This window comes from Echinops telfairi, unplaced genomic scaffold (assembly GCF_000313985.2).
Source record: "Echinops telfairi isolate 266 unplaced genomic scaffold, ASM31398v2 ScPeMD7_7467;HRSCAF=8505_1, whole genome shotgun sequence".
Lineage (NCBI taxonomy): Eukaryota > Metazoa > Chordata > Mammalia > Afrosoricida > Tenrecidae > Echinops > Echinops telfairi.
The window spans coordinates 28,000,196-28,009,783 of record NW_022111368.1 but is presented as its reverse complement, the minus strand read 5'-3'; the positions used below and the strand labels follow the sequence as shown (position 1 = coordinate 28,009,783).

The window sequence follows — 9,588 nt, the reverse complement described above, 5'->3', positions numbered from 1 at the left end:
GGGGGGGGCGGCGAAACGACACGGGACTTGTGGAATGGGTGGGGCACAGCGCTCTGCTCACCGCCCCCGGGTACGTCCCTGGAAGGCGCCATGGCCCACGTAGCACCTGGGCCAACTCAGTGGACAGTGAAGGAAAGCACTCTCGACACGACACTCCAGTTGGGCTGTGCTCCTCACTCACCTCCAACTGGGGGAGGGGCTCCTCGATCACCGTTTAACACTGCACATATTTGATCTGTGCCCTCGAAAGGTAGCCGTGAAGGGGCACAGTCCAACATCTGTGAAGGGGCGGGGCTGGAAAGCAGCGTGTTCAAAGAACTAACCTCAAGTACAACTCCTGGCTGAGGAAACCGGGAAGGAGCAGACATTAACTAGCAGGCACATATTTAAACAACCTTCATATTTAATCCTCACCACAATCCAGGGAATGTTACAGAAAAGGAGACATTCACAGAGCTGCGGGGCTTGCTCAGCTACAAAGCCTGAGTCTGGGTTTGAATGTGATCTCCAGGGCGCGTCTGCGATCAGCCAGCCTCAAACTGCCCAGCCCTGAAGCTCACGTCCTCAGTCCTCCCGGGCACACTCACCTGTGGGCCGGAGGGCAGGGCCTGGGGGCTGGGCTCCTCCGACAGAGCTGCTGCTGAGCTCATGGGGCTCAGGGTGGTGACTCGGCTTGGCTGGCCACGCAGTGTCAGGGTGATGGTGGTGGGAACCTTCAAGCCTGAGAGGGAGACACGGAAGCAAGGTCTTCTGTCACTGCCAACACCAACAACCCAGGCCTCCTTGCCAGCTGGCCAGTCCGAGAGGCAAGAGGAGAGTGCCTGGGTTCTCGGAGCCTGTGGGGGGTGGGGGGTGGGGTCCACACTGCTGAAGGCCTGAGAGTCAGCGCTGGGACGCTGTGGGCTGGGGTGCTTCATCACACCTTGCCCATGTGAGATGGGAAGGTTCTGAGGGAAGCTCCCAGAGTGGGGAGTGGCCACGTTTGTCCGGAGACTCACCTGGTGCTTGGTTAGAGACCTGAGCCAGGCCGGGGAGGCTGCTGGCCAGCTTGACGAGGCCCCCGTTGGTCAGCAGCTGGTGGATGGCTGTGGGCTTCCCCCCAGGAGTGGCACCCAAAGAGGAGAGCGTGGTGGCCACAGGAATGGTCCGGACGATGGTGCTGGTGCCCGTGGTGATAGCCCCCAGGCTCTGCATGGGGGCGGGCAACTTCACAGTGGTGGCCTGTGGGACATGCAGGCCAGGGTCAGCCCGTCTGGAGGGGCCCAGAGCGCACTATTAAAGGTGCCCATCATGTACAAGGTGCTCTTTGGGGCATGTATTAGTAATGCTCACAGACACTGCAGGGCAGGCACCATTACCATTACAGTCAAGGAAACAAAGACACACACAGGTCAAAGGCCACCCAGTAAGGGACAGAATCGTAATCTCTGATCGCTCTCAACTGTGCACTCAGAATTGCCTGTCCTGGACTTGCTGTCCCCACACCAAGTGTCCCTGCCAAAATCAAATGAACTGAGACAGCCTCCTCCCACAGCTGCCGGCCGGGGAGTGCAGGTCTGCACCTGTGGGGCGGGCCCTGGGGGGGGATTTGCTGGGAGGCCGGAAGTCTTGCTGCTGATGTCCTGTAAGCTGAAGCTGAGGCCTTGGAGGAGGCTGCTGGCTGATGTGGCACCTAGCAAGGGAAGAACGGGCATCAGCGTACCTGGACAACATGCACGTAGTCCACAAGCAGTCACGCATGCCCACCAGACACCCAGGAAGCACACTCGCTCCTTCCATTGGGCATCCCAGCTGCTCACAGAAAAGGACAGGAAACCCTCCCGCGGCCGGCACTTGATGCCCACATAAGGAGTGGTACTATGCCAAGGACAGCACCCCCCCACCCCCTACTGCCCGATCCCTTCCTCTAGTTCCCAAATCACTTCTAACCACCTGCCCCACGTTCTGGGAACTTTACAGAGAGTGAACTCTACTTCTCAGAAATCTTAAGTTCCCTCCTTTCTTTCTAGGGACGAGAAGGGAGTTTTTAAGCCAGCGGGGCTCAGGTGAGTCACGAGCTGTTCCAGCAGGGGTGGGACGGGAGGAGCGAGAGGACAAGCCTAGACAAAAAAGGTCTAGCTGTGCTCCTGGCTGGCACCAGGGTTTCATTCCATCCAATGGTGCCTGTGAAACACCAAGATGAGATACAAAGTAGCCCACGGATTATCTACCCCTCATATGGGGCAGGGCCCAGCACCAGCAGACGGGGACATGTCCCACACCCCTTCAGCTCCGTGGCAAGCCTCCCCAACAGGCCTGCAATCCAGAAGAGCACCCTTCAGAGTCGGTTCCGGGCACTCTCCTCCGGCCTCCCTTCTTCTGGGCAGGAGAGACTACAGGTCACACGGTACCTGGAAGGGAGCTGCCCGGAGAGGTGGCCACCAAGCGGCTCTGGAGTGTGTGCAGGGCACTGGGCGCAGTGCTGCTAGAGACGGCCGAGGGGCTGGCTGCCAGGCTCCCTTCACAAGCAGCAGCTGACCTGGAGATAAAGAAAGGAACTCCAGCACCCAAAGGTCAGGGGGCAGCCGACCCTAACACAGGGGAGGAGGGCCGAGGAAGGCTTTCAGAAAAAGCTAGAACCTCTGGTTTCTCCATCCCACCTCCCAAATCCTTCTAAGATGTGGCTCAGTGGTGGCCAGTGGTGGAATTCTTGCCTGCCACAGGGAAACCTGAGTCTGATTCCCGGCCAGTTCCCCTCAAGTAGAACCACCCCTGTCTGCCAGGGGAAGCTTGCTGTGCTGCTCAACAGAGTCAGCAAAGCTTGCAGTCTAGGAAGATCTCACGGACAGACTTCAGAAGCACGGAGAGTGGAGCAGACAGAGAAACGCAGCACTCACTTGGCTGTGGTGAGAAGCCCTGTGAGCTCCTTGGCCCCTGCGGATGCTTGGCCCAGGGTCACAGCGCTGGGCTTCCCTCCTGGGGCTGCAAAACACAAAACCCCAAGGCCTCTGGTCAGCCCTGTGTAGCCCCCACCTTTCAGAGTTAACAGTTGGGGTAAATGCTCAGTAATATGGACAAGGACAATTCTCGCTCAGCAGGGGCAGGTCACTTTCTCCCCACGTGTGTCTCGTGCCTTCTGTGCTCCAGGGACACCCACAGGTGGCTCCCCAGAGGGCGTCCTGTGTCCCACGAGAGCTCAGCTCAGACAGGGTTTGGCTCAGGAAGCTGAGAGAAGGAAGCTCACCTTCTGGAGCGCCTCCCTGGGAAGGGACGCACTGCCCGCCCGCCACGTCCCCTTGGGAGATAAGGGACACCTTGATCTTCGGCCGCTTGGAGGCCTTACTGCCAGAAAGAGGGCTGGAGGGAAGGTGCCGCTTCAGCTGGACGTGCAGATCCTCTTTCTCTGTGTCCTCCGCTTGTTCTGATGAGACGGGCACTGAGAGAAGGGGTGAGGTGAGCTCCCACACACCCCGAGGGAACCGAGGGGCACAGGCACGTCCACAGCTGGCACCCCACCCCTAACAGAGGAACAACCCCCCTCTGCAGGAGTCGGTCATCGCCTCAGTCCCACCTCACTCAGGTCCCATCTACGGAGGAATCCTGCTCGAGCCCTCTCAGAAGATGGCTCTATCGCCCCTGGAGTCAGAAGTAGGGGGCCCTGAGCTGGTGGGGAATGGAGGGAGGAACACCCCGACCCTGACTAACAAAGGCCAACAAAAACCAGAGCACTCCCCAGTGGGGCGCACAGTGCCTAGAGTCCAAAACCCAACCACGGTCACTTCCAGCTCCACCTCCTCACAGCTAGGGGCAGCAAACATTCCACAAAGAGCCCAAGAGGAAGCAGGCCACCCAGTCCCCACTGCCCAGAGAGCCCAAGGCTGCGGGCTTATTTGCCATTTGGAGGCAGGGGGCTTGGGGCTGACTTTGAGTCGAGCATCTCAGCCCAGACAACATTACAGCTCCAAGCCCAAGGCCGCAAGGACCTGTCGCAATCACCTGTCCGAATACAGAGAGCGGCACTCTGTCCACACAGAGCCTGGGCCCTCAGTTACTCAAGACTCTCTCCTCTTGAACCCAGAAGCCCACCGACTGGCACGTCTCAGCATAAGCAAGCAGGGTCAGGGCAGGGCTGGGCGTGGGTGGCAGTCACCCGAGGACGAAGGGGACCTGGTGGGGGACCAGAGGGAGGACCCCGGACCCCCGCATAACCAGCTGGGCTGTGAGGACTGCAGAAGGAGTGTGCCAATGCCTGGCTAAAATCACAACAGGAAGGAGGGTTGAGGCAAAAGGAGTTGACAGGTTTCCTGCTGCTGAGTGGCTGGTTGGCCGGAACCAGGAACAGAGCGTCAGAGAACAAACTGTACAAGCAACGTAGGCTCACAGGAAGTGGGTCAGAGGCACCCAGAGACACAGGCCAAGAACCACAGTGAGGGGACAAAAAGGAGGGGACAAACGAGAGCTGCAGGAGCAGCAGACAGGAAGGGTGGGCTGAGCAAGCAGAGTTCACAAGCATCCCCACCCACAGGGAAGGCAGGGGAGGGAGATGGCGAGAAAAGCAGAGGGTGAGCAGGTGGGAGAGAAAGGGGAGAGAGAGAGAGAGAGAGGGGAGAGAGAGAGAGAGGGGAGAGAGAGAGGGAAAGCGAGAGAGCAATACTCACCAAAGAGACAGGAGGAGGTGCCGGGAGGAAGAGCTTTCCTCACCAGCATGTTCTGTCTCAGAAAAGCAGCAAACTGTGCTGGAATGAATCAGAGAGAATCACAGGATCACAGCCAGCCATAGAAAGGGTAGGGGTGGGGGAGGATGTGAGACAGCTGGAGGCCAGTGTGATCCAGGGGCTCTTTCAAGAGTTCCTGCGGGGGGTCAGACATGGCTCTGCCACTTCATTGCTCAGTGAAGTCACCCCTGAGTGAACAACGTGTACTCGAACCCGACTTGTGGGCCTTTTGCCAAGAGTCAGAGGGCTAAAGAAAGCGAGTGTGGTGTACAGGGAGGCCTTATAAAACTCCCCGCCCCTCACCCCCTCACTCCCCAAAAGCCCACTGTCATGAGCCAATGACAACTAATTCACTGTGACCCTATCGGACAGGACAGAACTGGCCTATAGGGTTTCCAAGTATGTGACTCTTTACAGAGGCAGACTGCTGCGTCTTTCCCATGCACAGTGGGTCATGGGCTCTGTCAACGTTAGCCATTCTCGTGCCTCCACCTTGTGTACCAGCTCTGCCCAAGTCAGGGGTCTATGGCTGCTGCTCTCTCCCTCAGATTCCCAGCTTCACAGCCCCAGCAGAAACAAAAGGGGCACGCGCAGGTCAGCCTCCAGTCACCTCCCTGCCTTTCTGTTCAACAGCCAGTCTGCCCAGGCCCCCCACTCCCCGGAGAGCCCACAGTGGGGCCGCTGCTGGACACATCATCAGAAACCATGCTCAAGAGGCCTCCCACCAGGGCCTGCCCAGCTGGATCAAGTTGGGCACTGTCTTGACCTGCCCACTGACTTTCTAGACCTTCCTCCGGAGACTTTGCTGCGCTCAAAAGTGGGATTGCATCCATACAGAGACACACACATTTCCCAGCCTAAATCTAAAGACCTAGGGATAGACTCTCAACTCTTCAAGGGTATAATGCCAGCTGAGCTGCCCTAGCATCTGATGAGCAAAGTCCAGCTACACACACACACACACACTGGTACACGCTGGACACAGCTCAGGAGCAAAGTCCAGCTACACACACACACACACACACACACACACACACACACACACACACACACCCATGCCCTGAGCACTCCTGCGGGCGCGACAAGGCAGTGCCTGGATGAGAGAAGTCGCAGCTTCTCCAACAGAGTTAGAGAACTCTGTGGCCAAACTGCATTCAGCCAGTTACAGCCTGACGAGTTCTTCTCTAGGACGCCAAGTCAAAGCTGTCACTCAGGGCTACCAGCACACGGCCCGTGATGCTCTCTTCATCCTAATTCTACCTGGACAGACAAAGTGGCGAGGGTGGCCCCCGCACCCTCAGGAGTGCTATGGCTGCCAGTATTTCCCCCGTCATGGGGCATCAAACTACTGCTGGAGAACCCGAGAGGCTGCCGGCCCGGGCACCTACCTTGAGCATGCCTGTGGGTCAGCACAGCTTCTGTGCGCTGCACGTGCCTCTTCAGCACCTGAGAGCTCCCAATCTGGCTGGATTTCTGGGCAGAAGTCACTGTAGTCACTTTGGTCTTGGGACTGGAGGTGGGGCTGCTGGACACGCTGGAGAGGTCCTGAGTGGGGCGGGAAAGACAGGAGAGTGGAGAACACTGTTTGAGTTCACCGTCAGTCAGCATGGACCCTGGAACAGCCTGGTTCCAGGAACTCCTCACAGGATCTCAAAGACCTACAACCTGGACAAGGGGGGAAGGCAGTCCTGAGTCATCAGTACAAATGCTCCCACCTTCCCTGCATGCGTTACCTCTGAGCCCGAGGGTGACGCGGGCAGCTTCGCGGCAGGGGAGGCAGGCCGACTACCCCGGTCAGGGACCTCAAAGGCCAAGTCTCTGCGGGCTACGTCTCGGGGTTTCTTCTTCTTCTCGGCGTCCTGATCCCGAGGCTCAGAGCCAACGTGCCCTTCAGCACGAGTCAGCACTCCAGTCAGGAAGTCCACAATCTCATCCTGGTGGGTAGAGGAGCCAAGACCAGATTAGCCCTACTCTGGAAAGAAGCCCACCTGGATATTTTCAAAACAGCATTACCTTCACCTTAGCATTGGTGGGCAGATGTACCACTCCCTCCACACTCAAACACAGCCTGACACAAACCCACGGCTTTAAAGGGCTCTGCAAGGTGCCCCTACTGATTCCCATCTGTGAGAGGCATCCCAGACCAGGTACGCCCGCCCATTTTACCACTCCCCCCACACTAAACCCCACCTCCCCAATGCTTTCCTCACCCCTTACTCTTTACGCCCTGTCACTTTTTCCTCCTCTCTCTCCACCTTCCCCCTTATCTTCGTTGATGACACAGTCCTCCTCCCAGAGGCCCCAGTGGACAGGCACTCTTTACCCACCACCAGAACTTAAGGGGCTGCTGCAAACTGGAGCACAGCTACGAGGTTAGAAAGAAAGGCCAGGCTCGCCAAGGAAGCAGTGAAGCAGCTGTTTACCTGAATGCATCTGTCTACCATGCTCTGCGTCAACCCCTCGGATTTCTTCTTTGCTTTGCTTATTCTGTAAGAAAAAAGAGATGTTGACGCCTTCATTATGCCAGGGCACCACAGGGAAATGAAAATGAATTCTTCATCTCTGTTGGTTATTTTTCTAGATCCAAGACTATGTTAGCCCGCAGGCAGGCAACCTACCCTCTCTGAATCGGTTACCACATCTAAATATAGAAATAGGTAGATACTAAATAGAAATCCATAGCCTCTCCCTCAAGGAGCTGCAGGAATTAAAACGAACCTATGTCAACAACCAAATACAGTGCACGTAGGTCAATGTTACAAAATTCCCATATAACAGATCAACTCTAGAGCCCTGGTGGTGCTGTCAGTTAAGCACTGGCCTACTAACAGGGTCAGCAGTTCAAACCCACCAGCCTCCGCACAGGAGAAAATGACGCTGTCTGCTCCCGTGCAGACTCGTAGCCAAGGAAACACCACAAGGGGTCGGTGAACATCGGAATTAACTGGATGGGAATGGGTTCAGTTCTTTTGGTTTTAAATGTTCCCCCAAATAGGCCCAAACACTGATATTACTGTATAATTACCACTTGGCTAAGATTATCACAAAGGGAAGAGCAGGGGCCACAGATTAGTTTTAAGTGGATAAGAGAAAATGAATGTAGCCAGCCACATCTCCTCTTTTAAACATTTTCCTTAAAACCCCTAAGTCTGTAAAAGGGGTCTAGGAGGAGAGTGGTGTACCAAGTGACAAGCTGAAGAACACCAATACTCGCTTCCAAATGCTGAGAACGCTGATCCTGGGTTTACAGTTAAGCCAAGAAGGCAAGACTAAATTCAGATCGCCCAGTCCTCCACCCTCAGCCAGCCTTTTCAATGGCCCGGTGTGCACGTGAAAGCTGGCCGTGAACAGGAAGCAGAATGGATGCGCTTGAACGAGGGTGTTGACGAGGAATGGGGAACGCACCATGGACTGCCAGAGAGACAGACAAATCTGTCTCTTTAGAAGTGCAGGCAGGATGCTCCGTAGAGGCAAGGGTGGCACGGCTTTACGTCGTGTACTTTGGGTATGCGGTCAGGAGAGAGCAGTCCTTGCAGAAGGATGCTGTGCTCGGTGCACAGAGAGGAAACCTTGCACGAGCGGGATGGACGCAGTGGCTGCAACAACGGGCTCCAATATCAGCGCTGTGAGGAGCACACAGGAGCAGGCAGTGTTCATTCTCTTGGACACAGGGTTGCTGAGTCAGAACCGACACAGTGGCACTAACAGCACTACATCTCAACAACAGCGTCACAAATGACCGCTCCCTGACAGCATCCCGTCTCCCGCACAGCAACGCACTGTTCTCTTAAGAGTGTTTGTCACCAAGAAAAGCAGCCTATTTACATGAACACAGTGCCTTCAGCATCAAAGGATTTGACACTACAGGTCAAAGGACAGAGTAGGAAACTTGGCAAGGCAGTTGGGAGCTTTAAGCTCACTCACGGAAATCAATTTCTAAGATTGAGTACACACAAAAATAGGGAGGCCCAATAAAGGGCACACGCTCTTTTTTTCAGTATGTTCTTAAAATATAACCACAAGGCCTACGTACAGGCAGTCAGTCCACCCTTGTAAACTGAGCATGGTCACCTCAATGGTCAAAGCCACTTAAAAACCCCTTCCAACACCCACACCACAGGCTACTACTCAGCTAGAGATGGGAATGAAGACTTGGTACATGTTACAACACGAGTAGTGCATGAAGACTTATGCCAAGTGACAGCCAGCCAGTCATAAAAGGACAGCCCTTGTATGAGCTCACTCATATAGAAAGACAAGAGGCGCTCTAACTGTAGCGGCCTGAGGTGACCTGCCAAAATGGTTCGCTACTCACTCGACCCAGAAAACCCCACAAAATCCTGCAAATCAAGAAGGTCGAACCTCCGGGTCCACTTCCAGAACACCCGTGAAACTGCCCGGGCCATCAAAGGCATGCACATCCGGAAAGGCAGCAAACACCTGAAAGACGTGACTGTGCAGAAGCAGGTGTGCCTTTCCGACGCAACAATGGTGGTGTTGGTCGGTGTGCCCAGGCCAAACAGTGGGGTTGGACCCAGGGGCGGTGGCCCAAAAAGAGTGCTGAATTTTTGCTTCACAGGCTTAAAAATGCAGAAAGTCACGCTGAACCGAAGGGTTTAGATGTGGATTCGCTGGCCATTGAGCACATCCAGGTGGACAAAGCCCCCAAGATGCGCTACTGGACTCACAAACAGAGCTCACGGTCGGGTCAACCCATCCCTGAGCACCCTGCCACACTGACATGATCCTGACTGAGAAGGAACAGATCGTTCCCAAACCAGAAGAGGAGGTTGCACAGAAGAAAAAGATTTCCCAGAAGAAACTGAAGAAGCAAAAACTCATGGCTCGGGAATAAATTAAGCTTAAAATAATGAAAAACAAAAGTTAACAAGCA

The 9,588-nt window shown here is 55.5% G+C and overlaps 1 protein-coding gene across 1 annotated transcript in view; it reads right to left on the bottom strand.

Annotated features, from left to right (window-relative positions):
• Positions 1-9,588, bottom strand: part of KANSL3 (KAT8 regulatory NSL complex subunit 3) — a 42,015-nt gene that overhangs the window by 5,097 nt on the left and 27,330 nt on the right. Inside the window, exons 11-22 of the mRNA XM_045283837.1 lie at positions 8,002-8,105; positions 7,118-7,283; positions 6,428-6,628; positions 6,083-6,239; positions 4,638-4,715; positions 3,224-3,415; positions 2,877-2,961; positions 2,391-2,518; positions 1,563-1,672; positions 999-1,221; positions 588-721; positions 182-341 (exon numbers count right to left, since the gene is read on the bottom strand). Of these exons, the coding sequence (XP_045139772.1) occupies positions 182-341; positions 588-721; positions 999-1,221; positions 1,563-1,672; positions 2,391-2,518; positions 2,877-2,961; positions 3,224-3,415; positions 4,638-4,715; positions 6,083-6,239; positions 6,428-6,628; positions 7,118-7,283; positions 8,002-8,105 (1,738 nt within the window). The remainder of the gene's footprint in view (positions 1-181; positions 342-587; positions 722-998; positions 1,222-1,562; positions 1,673-2,390; positions 2,519-2,876; positions 2,962-3,223; positions 3,416-4,637; positions 4,716-6,082; positions 6,240-6,427; positions 6,629-7,117; positions 7,284-8,001; positions 8,106-9,588) is intronic.